Genomic DNA, 17,480 nt, shown 5'->3' on the forward strand with positions numbered 1-17,480 from the left:
GCCTCGATGAGGCACCAAACTCCACATGCGGGGCCGTGTGTTAATGATCCATACCGTTGATCTAACAGGCCACGACGTGGATGTGCATTTACAAAAAAAATGTCACCTGAAAGATCCTGACGGTTCAGTAATTGGCCCTATTGTTGAATGTGGACCCTTGTATATATCCTTGATCATCCATTTTTATGCCACCAATGAATGATCATAATCGTCCAATCATGTAGAATTCTTGGTTATTGTCCATCCATGGTGGGGCCTATAAGATCAACGGTCTAGATCACCATGAGTCACACGTAAGTGACCTTACCAGTTTAGCTATTATAAGCCCGAATTCTCCCTACCTTATTACCGTGAGAATGAGGATGTCTATGTGGGGCCCATGATGCCCCACGTATTATTAATCAAGACCCTTGGAAGAAGAGGAATCCACCGTAGATTGCACATATCCTATAAATCACCACCATCGGATAATCACAGCCATAAATTCAGTGCACACAGAACGGACGGTCAGAGTACCACACCTACCCAGTTTTCCACACAGTAACAGTTTACCAAATATCGTATCGTAGCCGATACAAGTGTAATTAATGGGCCCCACATATAAGCAGAGACAGATAGATTCACACGTGTCTGATGTGACTTACGTTCACGTATCCAACACAGCTGGCTTAGATCTGTCACCGAAGGGAGCGGATTAGCTAACACCCCGGACTTACCCAAGACGGTCCAGCCCTTACCGTAGGGCCCACCTTGATGTATATATTCTGTATCCACACCGTCCATACTTTTTTAAAACTAATTTTAGAACTTTATGCAACAAATGAATAAGATCCAATAATTCTGTGGACCGTATCATAGGAAAAAGTGTTGATTGACCATTAATGGTCCAAAAATGTTTTGGATCAAGCTTATATCTTTTTTCCCTTCATCCAGGATTATTTGACCTGATCAACAGATTGTATGGAAAATAAACACTATGAAAACATTAAAGTACGCCCTATGAAGCTTTTAATAGTAGGAAATTCAATCACCACTGTTTCCTATGGTATGGTCCGCCTGATAATTGGATCCCCTTAATTTTTGGGATAATGCCCTAAAATAATCTGTAAAAACTGATGGATGGCATGGATATAGAATAAATGTGTTAATGTGGGCCCCATGTTAAGGGCCATACCGTGTAGGGTACTTCCGGGGTCTCACCTAATCCGCTGCCGTCACGAAAGAGTCCAAATCCAATAGACTTGAAAGATTTCGTGACTTTTTAACCCTGTCTTTTTCCACATTCGTACATGAGACATTGATACGCGGAGAGCGTGTGCACCACTTATCTGAGGAGAATTACTTTATGTGAATGAGATCCACCCCGTTCATCAGGTACAAAAATTCCATTTTGACATTTACACAGAAAATGAGGCTGATTCGATACTCAGGTGGGCCACACCATATGAAATTAATACCTGAAACCCCTCAATTCACCTGTTATAGCCCACTAGAGTTTTGTAATAGCGTGATTTGTGGGGAATTCTTTTATCTAAAAAATTAAGATGGATGAAATATAGAAGCCACGGTGGCCCTGTACAAATCTAATGGTGGGCGTTCGATCCCAACGGTTTCCTATGGCGTGGCATACCTGAGTTTCGGATCGTTATCATTTTGAATCTGGATCTCAGGGTAAACAAGAGGCAGCGTACCTGATGAACGGTTTGGATCTCCCACCCACGTGGCAGTAGGTGAGCGGACTACGCAATACGTGCTATCACAGATGGGACGCTGCACACGAGTCCATCCGAGTCGAGCTTGCCGCTGGCGGACCTCAGCTTGAACTCGGCCAGTCTCGGTTCTTGAGCTTTACTGGCTAGCACGGATCAGTTCGATTAGCAGCCTCGGACAGCTCAAGCCAAGATTGAGCCGAGTTCACCTGTGCAGTATTACACCTTCACATTCTTACCATGTCTAAAACACTAGAGCAGCTTTACATGTATTTTATCAAACACCTTGCTGGCAACATGTAAATCAAGAAAAAAGTATATTTGTTCTACGAAGCATACCTTCATTACTACCAACCACACTTGGTTAAGTTATTTTATCAAACACTTGGTGAGCGACATCGATATCAAAGTTGCCGAGTCATCAAATTGATTTTGATTTGAGTTCGATTTGTGTTGGGTTGGATTCAAGTCGAGTGGAGCTCGGGCAAGCTCAAATCCGGTTCCAAATTTTTTTGAGCTAAAAAAACCAGCTCAACCCAACTCAAACTCAATTTCAAACGAGTTAAATTGAACTTTTTTCAAATCAGCCAAGCGATCTAACCGAGCTAACTTGGTTCCTGTACGCCCTAATGTTAATTGCGTGACCCTTTCCAGTGATCAGAAGCTAGGCAAGGCCCACCATGATGTTTGCGAGAAATCCAACCAATTCATCCATTTTCCTGGCTAATATTTGGGCATGTGCCCAAAAATGAGGATGATCCAAAAATCAAGTGGGCACACAGGTGGAAAAGGTGGAGAGGGAAAAATCTATGGTGAATCCTTCTCGGGTTGGGGTGATGTTTATATGCCATCCAAACCGTGTATATGGTAATTTCTACTAGGTTGAATTGAAAAAACAAAAAGGAAAAGTTATATCCCCATTTATTTCTTATCGTGTGGCCCAGATGACTTTTATCTGCCACATTTTTGAGCTCAAAGTCCAAACATGAACTGTAAAAATCAAATACCCGGGTGGATTTCCCACAAAAATCATGGTGAGCCACACTCAACTTCTGACCGAATCGCAGGCAATCCGGGCCATTCATTACATATGTATATGTACGCATATTGATGAGCTCTGATCCAAACCTGCCATGTGAAAGGAAGCCAAGTGAGCCCCACCATGATCTTTGTAAGAAATCCACGGATTCAAAAATGAGGCAGATCTAAACCTTAAGTGGGCCGATAGGAAATAGTAAGGATTGAAATTCCACCGTTAAAACATTTGTGGGGCCACAGAAGCATTGAATAAGTTTAATAATTTTGTGTCCTAGCATGATCACGCAAAACAGATGGACGGATGGATTTATCACAAACATCACGTGATCACTCCCTGCGACAGGCTCTAGTAGGCAATACGCATTCCCTAACCTGCAGCCATGTGGGGTCCACCGAGATGTCAGTGAGAAATCACTCCGTCCATCAGTTTCTCCATCTTATGTTAAGTGCATAAAACAAAAAATAAAGCAGATACATAACTCAATTGGGCCACACTGCAGAAAACAGTGGAGATGGAAGTGCCGACGGTTGAAACCTTCTTGGGCCCACCGTGATGTTTATATGCCATCCAAACCGTTGATAAGGTCATTCCCACATATGGTAGTCTGATCCATCACTTCAGTGGCCCCACAAAGGTTTCAATGGTTGGGCGTTCAATTCCAAACTCTTTCCAGATGTGTGGCTGCTGGAGATTGAAGACTCGTAACAGACAGCTGCCATCACTACTCGCGAGTGTAGACATCATAAACGTATCAAATGTGCCAGCTTCGCAGGTGAGGACCACACTACATCCGTTACAGACATTTCTCGGCCCGAATATCAAGATGGTCAAATCCTCGAGCATGCAGATGCGTTCGTTGAATATGTTAAAATCGGCCAATTTTAACCGTTGATTTTTTAGACACGTGGCCCACTTGAACAGTATGATTTTTTTAGCCTGACATGTGCCCAGTAGATCCCACCAGATGAATGATCAGATCATTTGAAGATCTGACACCGAGAGTAGGATTTAAAAAGTCTACTCTCGCGATTAACCATAGCATTTCTCTGCGGCCAACCTAATCCGCTGCACAGTTCTGTGCAACGACTTCACAGTCAACGTGGCAAACAGCTATGCTATCGAGACAGTTGTTCTGATGGGCTACCGTGAGGATATTCCATATCTGTACAACCGACAGGATCGGCCGTTGGTAACCATTCGATCAGCGGCCCACTTCCAACTAGCAAATTCATAAAAATAGATAGCCAGATCTGTCCAATCACCGATGTTTCTTTTTATTTCTGTAGCCTATCTACATGGTGGGCCACCATATCAACAGTCTCGATCGCCAGATATCTTTTCCAGTGTGTACAGACAAGGGAGCTTTGCATATGTTTACATACATAAATAGACATTTCCACACCATCGAGTCACACGTGTGAAAAATCCAATCCCTTCAAAAGCTGATCCACCCCATGATGATCACATGGTACGAAAATCATGTCTATCCACTCATTGAGTGGGCCACACCAGTATGCCAAATCATACACCATCCGCTTTCCATTGATATTAACTTTTATACCGATCTATGTAGATCGACCAGATTTTCATACTAGGTGATGATGATGGTGTGACCCACCTTTTTCTATGGACAGGATATTCTACATTCGTCGGTGGAGGCTGCACCAGAACTTCAGATACGTCCGCTGCATCAAATCATTCTCATTCCTTATTTTAAAAAAAATAAAAATAAAAAAAGAAAGGGAAAGAGCGGCTCCACCGACACATGCATTGAAAAAGAAAACAAAAGGATATGAGAGGGAGATTCGCGCGAGTAGAGATTTAAGATGCAAACTGCAGCACGTGTGCATAAGTGGCCCACTTGTACGAGATACGGACCATTCAGCGTGTGGGGCCACTATGATCTTGACCACAAATGTCAGGTATACTCAAGAAAAAAAGAATGGACGGTTAAAAAAGATGACCAACAATATATTATATTAAGCACACATTTGTGGTCCATCTAATGAGTAGATATCTCTATTATTAATCCAAGGTGTTTTTCTGTGGGCTCACCCCATGAATGAACCAGATTCGTTGCACGTGTAACGAGTTATCTACTGTTTGATCTCCACTCGCGCGAATCGCCTCAGCATTTGCTAAAGTCATTCATCTGTCGGCATACCAAGTCCCAGACTAACTCACTCCAATTATTATATTTCCTAAAATGTTCCTGACACTTGAAAAAATTACGAAGATGCCCCCGATATTTTCGTAATGCCAGAAAAGGGCTCGGAATAGTGGAGAATGGCCAATCTATCCTATCCCTTGATCGGACCTAGGGTGTACGGTATAGATGGTATCAACCCTACAAACCCTTTGATCATCATATTGGTGAAGGATCTGAGACGTTCGATTAGTGGACCATCATAATCCAAACATGTCGTAAGTTGGAAGTTCACAGATATTTGATCCATTGCCCATATTTCGGATGGTTAAAAAAATGTGGATTAATGGTCGAGAAAAATGCCCACAGATCGAGTTTTTAACAGTCGCCAATCGCAGCAATTTTTTTCCACTGGCCCATCAATCATGCTGCTGATTTATTGCACGGTCTAGATTGAGCGATCGATTGATTTGCCAATCTTAGATCTGAACCGCCAAATACTAGGAACAGCGGAAGAAGGTAGATTTGCAAACGTGCACGAATCAGATTGATTAGACAATCCTGGCCTTTGATCAATGGATGGATATTTACCATTTTCGTATTGAAGGGTCAAGATCATACTTCTACTGCAATATTCGGTTATGATCGTCTTTAGTGGGTCCCGCCGTTTGAGCGGTTTGGATTTGAGGGAACATGCGAGTGTACTTTAAGGAGTCGGACTTGTATGATAGCTTCATGAGAACTTCCTTTAGTGTGTCAAGATCATCTTTAGTGGGTCCCACCGTTTGAACGGTTTGGATTTGAGGGCACGTGCGAGTGTACTTTAAGGAGCCGGACTTGTATGATAGCTTCATGAGAAATTCCTCTGCCGTTGCCACTCGTTCTATAGGAGGATGTAGACACGTGGGTGGCCCACCATTCCAAAGTCACATTGATTCGGCGATTCTAGTCATCCAACCAATAGACGGTCAAGATTGATTATAAAAGAAGACGTCCAATCAACAATTTGAGTGGGGCCCGTTACTTGTGGTTCTTCTGTAACATTTTGATCAGACAATCCTAATCATCCAATTGACGTCATGGAAAAGGGGCGGATGTTAAAAAAAGAAAAACAACAAAGGCCAAGATTGGACGGATAAGATCATCCAGTCGGTGGGATTTTCACAAGGTGGACCATGAAGTGTGTGTTGGACCTAATGACCATCCATATCCACTGGACGATTTGTCCACGTGTCCTCTGCAATTAGAGCACTCTAACTTATATTGATTAAGTGAGCTTTGCTAAGCCGACACGTGTGTACAAATCAGCTAATACACGCACCACCACATTTGCCAGCGTGGCACACATGCAAAATATCCAAACCACCCATCCGAAGTGAAACGCTACATAGAATCTATCTTCCAAGAATCAGATCAATCCACAAATCAGGTGGGCCACATTTAACTAAAAAAATGTACGGCTGATGACTGAAGTTTTCTAGTCCGTACACTTATTTTTAATACCGTGGCATACCTACTGAGTAAACGATCATTATCTTTCGGTGGTAGTATATATACAGTGAGGTCCACATGATGGATGGCTAGATATTTCATCTCTTTGCCACCGTGGCATAGATAATGACGTGTGCATTAGGGGGCCTGTGTACACGTGGCTATAGACCTTAATAAGTTTACTTTATAAGATCTCGTCAGTTCATGATTAGTAGTATGATGAAATGGGTTCATTTTAACTGACCAGATCCATTGATTGATAATTAATGAGGAATTATTAGGTATGTTCAATGGTCTGATCTGCGCCGTCCACTAACAAACGGTCCTGATGCACCGGATGTCTGTGTCTAATTGGGGCCATGGGCTGGTGATCCAGCCCATTTGCAGTTAAAAGCGTAATGTATAGTATGTATTTCATCCAAGCCGTTCATTTAATTATTTTAGAGTATGAGTTCAAAATTGAAACATATCCAAAGCTTAAGTGGACCACACTATAAGAAACATTGTGATTTGAACGCTCACCGTTGAAATTTATGCCTGTGTCACCTTATGAACGGTTGGATGGCAAATAAATGTTATTGTAGCCCTAATAGGGTTCACTAATTCCTATGGTGTGGATCACTTTAACTTTTGAATTGCTTCAATTTTGGGCTCATGCCCTAAAATTAGTTGTTAAAACGGATAGGCGGTGTGGATAGGATAGATACATCATGGTGGACCCTACAGTATTCAGTTTGCAATTCGGTCGGGTAATACATCTTTATTCACTGGACTCGGACGAGTCACCCCGTGACTCGGGCCAATCAGTTCAAGTGGTTCAGTCTTCAATACTAGACAAGCCTTATTTTACTCGGCCTGGATCTTAATACTCGGTCTGGCCTATTGTTTGATGGGGTGAAATCAGTGACATTTATGTGTATAAACGGCACATATTCAGTCAATCCACACCATCAAAATGGTTGGACCCATTTCAGATGCGTGATATTTCAAAATCACATTGATTATAAGATCTTAATTCGGCCATTTAGCATCCTGGCGGTCCAAAAGATGGGTCCTGCAGGATGAACGTCGGTCTGATGCGATGTACATGTGTGGCTCATCTAACGGGTGGATCGGCCTGATCTTTATGCCACCTGATTTTAGTGGTGGGCCCCACCTTCCCTACAACTCTGATGTCATACACAGATGACACGTTGGCAATGGTGGTCAGGATGGACGGTATTCTCACCGTAGATTGGAGTGTATGGAGCGTTTATCCACCCGAATTGTACGGGGCATCAGTTGGACTGATGGGGCCTGGTACATTAAAGGAAATACATGCCGGAGTGGTACATACCGGGACATGGGTTAAACGAGTTATGCATGAAATCCAGACCGTCCGTCAGGTGCATCATCCATTTTTGGCCTTTAAAACAAAATATTAGGCTGATTCAAGACTGACGTGGGCCACATCATATAATTATAACTTAAAAACCTATGAATTCACATGGCATGGCTCACCTAAGATTCCAAATACTGCAATATTTGTCTAATTCTTTCCTGATGATTTATATCCGATGAATGGATTGGATGGCATATAAACACCGGGAAGGGCCCTACACAATATTTATTCTTTCCTAGGGCCCCACCATGATGTATGTTTTTATCCCCTCCGTCCATCCATTTTTTCTGATTATTTTAGGCTATGAGCCAAAAAATGAATCAGTTCCAAATCTTAGGCGGACCACAATAGGAAACACTGGTGATTGAACGCCTACCATTAATAACTTGTTGGAGGCAACAGAAATTTTGGATGAAGCTGATATTTGTTTTTTTCATTAATCCATATCTTTTTGACCTAATTAACAGTTTGGATGGAAAATAAGAATTACAGTGGGCCCTAGGAATTTTTTAACGGTGGTAGTTCAATCACAACTATTTTCCTGTGGTGTGGTTCATCTAAGATCTTAATCTCTCTCTTTTATTTTAAAAAATCCTAAAATGATATTAAAAAATGGATGGACGGCGTGGATAAAATATATACATCATGGTCGGCCCACAGAGCATCGACTAGCGAACTCACTACTGGCAGCGTGAATAGGGAGGGAAACCGCGTCCGCGCCAAACACGTTCTCAAAACCGAAGGGCGTAGGTGTAACTTTAATAAACAGGAAGGGTATTATTGTCATTTTAGTAGTGGCAACTCTGTAATTATCAGCAACATCATGGCGAAAGCCTTAATTAAGCTTGTAAGTGAGTTTTACTGGAAGAATCTGATTACAGACTATAAAAGCTCTCTTCAATTCCCACTTAATAAACTCTGTCCATCTGTTGCAGATCTTGTGCAGATCTTGTGCTTCGAAAGAAGAGAAGAAAAGGATCAGAAATCTGCAATAGAAAATGGGTTTTGATTTCTCCTCCACAGTCAGACCCATTTCAATGCATACCAACTTCACCATTTTGATTGTGATCTTGTTTTTCTGTTGCAGTTTGAATTCCACAGGTGGGTCTTCCAAGATCTCTTTTTCTTATTTTCCTTTCTAAATTTTGTTTTGGGTTTTTATTCTCTTGTTTGTTTTAATGGGTTTTGATTGAATTGCGGAGATTTTGCTCCTTTTGATGGATTATGCATCTTGGGATTTGCTAGATTCAGTAAAAAAAAGGAAACCTCGCTTCTTCTTCTTCTTCTTCTTCTTCTTCTTTTTTTGAGAGGTTTGAAAAAATGTTTTCCAGAAAATAAAGTTAGATTTTATTTTTATTAAATTTTGATTTTTTGGGTTATTTTCCTTTTTTCTGTTCATGGGTTTTGGTTGAGTTAGATATTCCTCTCTCTCTCTCTCTCTCTCTCTCTCTCTCTCTGTTTTCATGGCATTTGGAATTTGGTTGATAGGAAAGAAAAGGGAATTTTCCCTCTCTCTCTCTCTCTCTCTGTTTTCATGGCATTTGGAGTTTGGTTGATAGGAAAGAAAAGGGCATTTTCCTGTAATTTTTAAAGAGATTTAAAAATGGGATTTTGTAGAAAGGAGTTTTTATTTTTATTTTTTTTTCAATTTTGTTGATGTTTTTGGGTGCTTTTTCGTGTCTGTGTTAATGAATTCTTGTTGAATTCCGTATTTCTCATTGATTGGAATTTGTATTTCTTGGATTTGGTTGATAGATAAAAGGAGAATTTCTTGTGAATTTTGTGATAAGATTGGAAGTTAGAAATTGGGGTTTCTATAAATAAAATTTCTTCTCTTTCTCAAGTTTCTGTTTTTGGGTTGCGTTAATGGGTTTGGTTGCCTTAATGGGTTTTGTTGAAAACCATAGAGCTCTCACTTTCTTTCTTTCTTTTTTTTTTTTTTTTTTTTTTTTTTTTTTTCTGATTTTGGAAATTTTAGAAAAGGAAAATGACAATTTTTTAATTATAAATAATAGATTTAGCAATTGGGTGGTTGGATTGGCGTTAGATTACAGAAGAGCTCGAATCTGATATGTGATTTCTTCTATAATTTGAATTAGAAAATTTGGAAATGAAGAAGAATTTATGCTGTGTTAGTAGATTTAGGAGTAGGGTTGTCTTAATTTGGAAAAAAGGAAAGGAAGATGTTTTGTGATGGTATGGGGAGAAGTAGCATCTGGGCTTTTTAAAAGATTTATAGAGACAACGAAGAACAGAAGAGGGTCCTTATTTGTATACTAGTTTTGGAATGTTGGGCTGCATAGATTTGGGAAATTTTCGATAAGGAAAATGGCAATTTTTTTTATTGTATTTTTATTTTATAATAGATTTAGCAATTGGGTGGTTGGATTGAGTTACATTATAGAAGGACTCGAATCTATTATTTGATTATTATTATTATTTTTTTTCTATGATTAGAAATAGAAAATTTGGAAAATGTAGAAGAATTTATGTTGTGTTAGTAGTTTTAGCAGTTGGGTTTTCTTACTTAGGGGGCAAAAAGAAAGGAAGATATTTTGTGATGGTATGAAGAGATGGAGCATTTGGGTTTTTTAAAAGATTTATGGAGAGGATGAAGAATAGAAGACGATCCTTATTTTCCTACAAGTTTTGGAATATGGGGTTGCATATATTGGATAAAGAGAATTCTTTCTATCTCATGCATCGAAAATCAGAAGGTAGTATTTTTATTAATTTTCAGCTTGGATTGATTCCATGGATTTAAATGTCAATTATTTTTTTCGGAAAATTATTTGGAGATGGAGTTTGGAAATGGAGAAACAATGACATACAGACCTGCCTTTCCCGCTAGTGTAACATGTGCATTGCACAGGATATATGAGTTCTGCAAAATATGAGCCACACCTTGAAGATCATCTGCAGTGAAATCAGTGTGATTTGTTGAGTCAGACCATTGTGTGTCCATTCATCGGTAATGTTTCACCAGATTGGTATACCAGTCTGCTTTTCTATTTGGGTGATCTTCATGGTGTGGCCGCCTTTTGCATGCGATGTCCTCTGCAGCTGAAATGTTGGGCAGAAAGACGGTGTTGTAAATGAAAGTTCACATATAGTGCTTGTATGTGATCGTTCCTCTCTCTCAATATAATCGCATTACATTTTGGTATTTGGGCATCTATTGAAATTTAAAAATGATGATGATTATTATTATTTTACTTCAAATTTGCCTTAGAAAGTGTGATTGTTTAATATAGTTAGTTCGAATTGTGCATTGGGTGTTATAGTTATTTATAATGACTAGGTAGATTCTCATTTTATTTTTAGCAGAAACTTAGAATTTGAATATCTGGATGTGGGACTTTTTCTTGATTTAGAACCTTTTTTATTTTTGGGTGGGGGAGAGGGAGATTTACCCAACTGTTCCGCTATTTATGATGGATGTTTTTTTTTTTTTTAAAAAAAAATAAAATAATAATAATAATAATTATTATTATTTTAATGAGGGATCTGATGCATTTTGTTGTGTTTTTATTTTATTTTTCTGTTTGCAGAAGCCTATGACTCACTTGATCCAACTGGAAATATCACAATCAAATGGGATGTTATACAATGGACTCCTGATGGCTATGTTGTAAGTATTTATATATAGAACACAGCTGCATACTACTGTTTTTAGTGTTTACATGGCATTTAGAGGTACCCATATGATCAATTTGCTCATGATCTCTCAATATTTATCCGGTCCATCTGATTCTCCACAGTGTTTTGCTACCCCCATGCAATACAGCATCATATTTTATTATTTATTTTTTAAATTTATTGGTTGGTCCTTAGCTTTCTTAAACATGATTCAGAGGCTGCAGATAGTGTTTATGTTGAGAAAACATTAAAACACTACCAAAAGGATGGAAGTGGCATCTGAAATTTGCACTCGTCTGATATCGTTGCTGGGACAATCGGCTATTGGAATCTAATGAGTAGCACTTCCAGTCTTTCATTGACAATATAGGAAAACCAATATACTTTAATGTCTATGATAATATAGTTATATAGATGTCAAATCTAATTGCTTTTCTATTTTTTCCTTCTTTCTTCTTCTTTTGTTTTTTTGTAGTTGTAGAGAATCTCGTATTTGTCTGTTACGGTCCTCTCTATCTGGCCGACATAATTAGGAAGGAAGAAATTCTGATTCTCTGTTTGTAATTAGAGAATTGAGTATACCCAATTAGGACTGCAACTTGGGTTTGGTCCAACCTGAGTTTGGGTCAGTTTTTCTGAGGCTGTCAAGGTCCTTGGGTTGAGCAAATGCGGGTTGAGTAAGGTCAGGTTGGGAATAATCACATGTATTTGGGTAGGGTCAGGTTGGGTATAGGCACCTCGGATTGGAATTCAGGTTGCATCAGGTTATGGGTTGGGTCTTCTTGAGGTTGGGTTGGGCTCGGGGTTGAGCCTCAATCCGACCCAACCTGCCTGAGTTGCACCCCTATTCCCAATGTTAGGTACAATCACCTCATTGTCCCATAAGAAAGATGGGAAGGCCCATGTTTGCTATGTTTGGTGTCAATGAGGTGGTTATCTCATATTCATTGTTAACTTTGCGAATTTCCAGGTGCATTCTCCAGCTGTATAACATCTATATATGTGTTTTATCAATTAAAATTTTCTTCCAATTGATTGAAATGAAAAGTCATTTTGCTTTTAAAACTTAGAAGCTTTGAACTTCAGTGCAGGTAGCATTCTTAGGATTTTTTTAGGTAGGCATTTGTGTTGACGGTTCAAAATATTGGTATTGGAGCAGGTACCAATGGGCTCCAAACCGATGTGTATTCTTATGTGTTGGTTGATATGATTATGCACTTCATAAGGGCTGCGTGAGTGTGGATTTTGATGGATTTTTTTGTCCTGGTTTTGCTAATGGATACGAAAAGTGCGTCATATCAGGTTTTCAAAATACTGATATCTATCAATTGATAACTTGATATAATATAATATGTCATCATTATAATAATTTAAACCTTATACCAACTAATTCGGTTTGGGTCAACGAATCCTGTTCTACCATTCCACTCTATCAAGGACCATATCCTCGGTAAAACCATATGATATCAAGTATTTTCTTCAGCTGATCCAAGGTATAAACCGATATTTTGAACCATGTTCAGGTGTACTAGCAAATCATTGGTGGCAGGCTTTCCAAGCACACCTAAGAAAATGCAACCCTCTAATCTGTTTTTTATTACTCCATATCGTGGTTGAGATGCGAACTAGAAGGTTTTGTTTCTTATCTCAGCCAGAATTTCCGCTAGCGGACCTGGTCGGTCTTGGGAACTGTAAACACCCAAACATACAGTTGATAGTTTCCAATTTGATCTCTCTTTCATCTTTGATTCTTCCAAACCATCTGCTAATTTCTGTTTGAACTGATAAATATTACAGGCGGTCGTTACAATGTTCAACTTCCAGCAATATCGTCACATCCAAGCACCGGGATGGACATTGGGATGGACATGGCACAAGAAAGAGGTGATCTGGTCCATGGTTGGAGCTCAAGCTACGGACCAAGGCGATTGCTCAAGATACAAAGGAAACATCCCTCATTGCTGTAAAAGAGATCCCACTGTTGTGGATTTACTGCCAGGAACTCCTTATAACATGCAAATTGCAAATTGCTGCAAAGGGGGCGTGATCAATTCGTGGGTCCAGGATCCAGACAATGCAGCAAGTTCATTCCAGCTCAGTGTGGGTGCTGCTGGGAGCACCAACAAGACCGTCAAAGTGCCAAAGAACTTCACGCTCAAAGCCCCGGGGCCTGGCTACACATGTTCGCCAGCGAAGATTGTAAAACCGACTAAGTTTTTGACACAGGATGGAAGAAGAGCAACACAAGCTTTGAGTAAGTTGAGCTTTAAAGTTCTTGATTCTTTTTAAAATATGTGCCTCTACTCATGGATGCATGTCATCCTAGTAGTGTGCATAGCATCTGAGCCATGTATCAGGTGGTCCCCATTAGATGATTACCTTACCGAAAGCTGGATGACCACACATGTATGGCAACAATGGCAGCTTAAAACCGAATGCTGATTGTCCCTCATTCGGTAATGAGTGGAAAAGCCTGATTCTTGGGTCAGATCATTGAAACATGTTCCCACGTGTCATCCCAGGTAGTGTTCGTGGAGCCATGCACCAGGTGGTCCCACCATTAGATGATTACCTTGACCAAAAGTTGGATGACAACAATGGTGGCTTAAAATCAATTGCCTATTGTCCCACTTTCAGTGATTAGTGGAATAGCCTGATTAATGCAGGGGCATTTTCACGCTGGGCTCGAGTGGGGTTGCCCGTGGGATGCAGGGGCACACTCGGGGCGGGCGGCCTGTGTGAGGCGGGCGGCTCGTGTGAGGCGGTACCCATTTAATTTGGGGTCCACGAGGGGGGTTCGGCCGAGGTCCTAACCCATTCGATGTGGAACCTAAGCTATGAGATAAATGGATTGATTCGCCATGCTCTAACAATTTGAGCTTTTAGAGCAAGTGGTTAATTGTCCTGCATCAAATTGGTATTAGAGTGGGAGGTCTCGTGTTCGAGACTCTTCACCGGGAGTGATTAATGTAGGTGCATTTTCACACCGGGCTTGAGTGAGGTTGCCCGTGGGATGCAGGTGCACACTCAGGGTGGGCTGAGGGATTGATTCGCTATGCTCTAACAGTTCAGCAATGACAGCTTGAAATCAATTGCCGATTGCCCCTTTTCAGTGATGAGTGGACTAGCCTGATTTATTGGGTCAGATCATCGAAACAGTGGGGCCCAACTGATTTTGGAATTTTCTTAATTGTCAAAATGTTTCTTAACAGGGCTCTACTTTACATGTCTTATTTTGTTGCAGTGACATGGAATGTTACCTGCACATATTCTCAGTTCCTGTCTCAGAAGACTCCTACATGCTGCGTTTCATTATCGTCCTTCTACAATGACACGATCGTCCCTTGCCCGACATGCACATGTGGTTGCCAAAACAATATAACCCAACCCGGATCATGTGCAGAGTAAGTCATGATAATCATTTTCTGCCACCATTGCACCTTTATTGTGTTTTTCTTTTCATTGGGAACTGTGATGGCTACTCGTGGGAATAGCCGTCCAATTCCTGCTCTCCCCATACGTGAAAATGCTGTATGGGTGCACGATCTGGGGTTCTTCATCTGGTGAGTCTCATCATTAATGTGCCGTGGCTCATGTGGGCACATTTTTATGGAAGCATTGACAGTTAAACTGTTCACATTCAATACAAGGGGTCGTTTGGCAGCTTGGATTTGGATTTGGATTCTAATCTATAATCCAAATCCAGGATCTGTGAGATTGGATTCTGTCAAGTTGTGTTTGGCAACCTGGATTTTCAATCTTGTGGAATTCAGAAATTGTGCTTGGCAACATTTCCACATGCAGGGAGTTGGACTTTGAATCCTATCCTGCAAGTAGCAAGAGCACACTCTCTTTTCTTCGGGTTTCGAGATGACATGTTGGGTCCTTGGACTGTTTTGCAGGGGAAATTCACCATATTTGGCTTCAGCTATTTCGAAAGGTGGAAAAAATAACTATTCACCTTTGGTCCAGTGTACCAGTCACATGTGTCCGATCCGGGTACACTGGCACGTCAAGCTCAACTACAAAGAATACTGGCGGGTGAAGGTCACGATCACGAATTTCAATTACAGGATGAATTACACGCAATGGAACTTAGTTGTCCAGCACCCGAATTTTGACAACCTCACCAAGATATTCAGCTTCAATTACAAGTCATTAACCCCTTATCAAGCCATAAGTAAGCTATCTAACTCACACATGTTTCCGTCTGTTGATTTTTTTAAATCAGATTGTGGGTTGGAATGATCTTGTCAGTGTATCATCGAGTCATTGAGTTGTAAATAGACCTTTCCTTTCTCTAAAATCTGCTCACCTCTTGTGCGGGCAGAAGTTGGATGTAATGCATTAGTATGTGATACAATTATACGGCCAGTCCACGAAAGTGGGGCCCATGGACCAGCGTTTCAGACTGTTGATCTTATTGGCCCCACTGTGTATTGGGCCTTTCCGCTTTCCGATTGGAAGTTCCCATCCTTTGGCCAGTCTCACCCGAATGTATGTTTAAGAAAGAAATACAGCAACAGTCTTGGGAATATGGTTGGTGATGGGTTGGGTTGGGTTGGGTTGAGCTGTTGACTAACCGACTAGGGCTGCAACTTGGGTTTTGGGTCAACCCGAACCTGACTAACCCAACCTGAGTTCAGGTTGGGCTGTCAGGGTCCTCGGGTTGACCAAATTTGATTGGGTTAGGTCTGGTTGGGAATAATCACATGCAATTTGGTCGGTTTGGGTCTGGTCGGGTTCATTTAAGGTTTAACTATAGAGGAATTTGGGTTGGAACCTTCGGGTTGGAATTAGGGTTGCGACAGGTTGTGGGTTGGGCCCTCGTGACTGAGCTCGGTTGGGCTCAGGTTGACCCTCAACCTCACCTAACCTGCACGAGTTGCACCCATATAACTAAGCTGATCTACTTAAAAGGGCTGGTTCGAGGTTGGGTTTGGCCCAAAAGGCATGGTTCTCTATGTTGCTTTCTGATGCCTCGGACACGAGCCATAGCATTACAAACACTAACATTTCGAATTTCGTTTTGCAGATGATACAGCCATGCTGTGGGGGGTCAAATTCTACAACGATCTGCTCATGCAAGCCGGCCCACTTGGGAATGTACAGTCGGAGTTCCTCTTTAAGAAGGATTCGGCGACCTTCACTTTCGATAAAGGGTGGGCTTTCCCCCGACGTGTCTATTTCAATGGCGATAACTGCGTCATGCCACCTCCAGATGCTTATCCGTGGTTGCCAAATGCCACCCCTCCATTGACAACCACCTTGCTTCTTCCAATCACTGCCTTCCTTGCATACATGTTGTTCTTGTTGGCTCACGTATAGTCCGAAATTTCTGCTCTGATAAACGAAATATGCAAAGGGCATTCTTGAGCTGGAATGCCGGCATTGACTCTGGCAATACAAGCAGGCCCAGGTGTGTCTCCATTTCGACAAGATTCCACTTCTATTTATGGGTCAGGGGTTTGAATTCAATGTCGTTTCAGTTAAATTTCAATCGGTGTAACACGGTTTTCTTCGGCTGTTGTAAACATTTGGAATACGTTCTTTCGTATGTAATAATAACAATTATTAACAGAAAACATTGTCTATTTGCTCTTCTTCTCATGATTTTCTTTTTTCAGTATTGTTTTCATATGCTTAGGGTGCATTTGGTTGCACCAAATATCATGAAATTTCATGCTATTTTGGACCCAGCCTGATTTTAATGGGTTTGGGTCCGGGTCTGACCTTTTTGACCGGGTTAAAAATTGGGTCCGGTTGGGTTTGGGTTCAGGGCGGGTCCATGTGATGGACCCAGTTAAAGTCGGTTCTGGTCAGGTGCAGTTAGTTTATGTATACATTGACCATTCTAACAAATGAAATGAGGATTCCCGAGCCTCTCATATGTAAGAGAGCCCATTTGCACACCACGCACATGTGCGTGTGATCTAATCCATACATCGCGGGGGCCCAACAATGCAAATACATTTATCCCGAACCCAACTCAAAACCTAGATACAAAGACCTGATGCGTACCCAATCAGTGCCTGGACCCAATTAGATCCTGGTCTGGGTCTTCAAGAACTAGAT

The 17,480-nt window shown here is 41.0% G+C and overlaps 1 protein-coding gene across 1 annotated transcript; it reads left to right on the plus strand.

Annotated features, from left to right (window-relative positions):
* Positions 1 to 8,669: 8,669 nt before the first annotated feature.
* On the plus strand, positions 8,670 to 17,007 carry LOC131219404 (COBRA-like protein 1). Its single transcript, XM_058214521.1, has 6 exons — positions 8,670 to 8,867; positions 11,318 to 11,397; positions 13,203 to 13,659; positions 14,650 to 14,809; positions 15,308 to 15,585; positions 16,441 to 17,007. Exons 1-6 carry the CDS (start codon positions 8,765 to 8,767, stop codon positions 16,731 to 16,733), a joined length of 1,371 nt encoding a protein of 456 aa, XP_058070504.1. The 5' UTR covers positions 8,670 to 8,764; the 3' UTR covers positions 16,734 to 17,007.
* The last annotated feature ends 473 nt before the right edge of the window (positions 17,008 to 17,480 follow it).

The sequence above is a fragment of the Magnolia sinica genome, chromosome 11, assembly GCF_029962835.1.
Source record: "Magnolia sinica isolate HGM2019 chromosome 11, MsV1, whole genome shotgun sequence".
In the NCBI taxonomy this organism is placed as follows: Eukaryota; Viridiplantae; Streptophyta; class Magnoliopsida; order Magnoliales; family Magnoliaceae; genus Magnolia; species Magnolia sinica.

Excerpts from the sequence above, each read along its gene's own strand:
- LOC131219404 (XM_058214521.1), top strand. The coding sequence starts at position 8,765 with ATGGGTTTTGATTTCTCCTCCACAGTCAGACCCATTTCAATGCATACC. Across the intron at positions 8,868-11,317 it reads TTGCAGTTTGAATTCCACAG|AAGCCTATGACTCACTTGAT; the intron begins GTGGGTCTTCCA and ends TTCTGTTTGCAG. Across the intron at positions 14,810-15,307 it reads CAACCCGGATCATGTGCAGA|GGGAAATTCACCATATTTGG; the intron begins GTAAGTCATGAT and ends ACTGTTTTGCAG.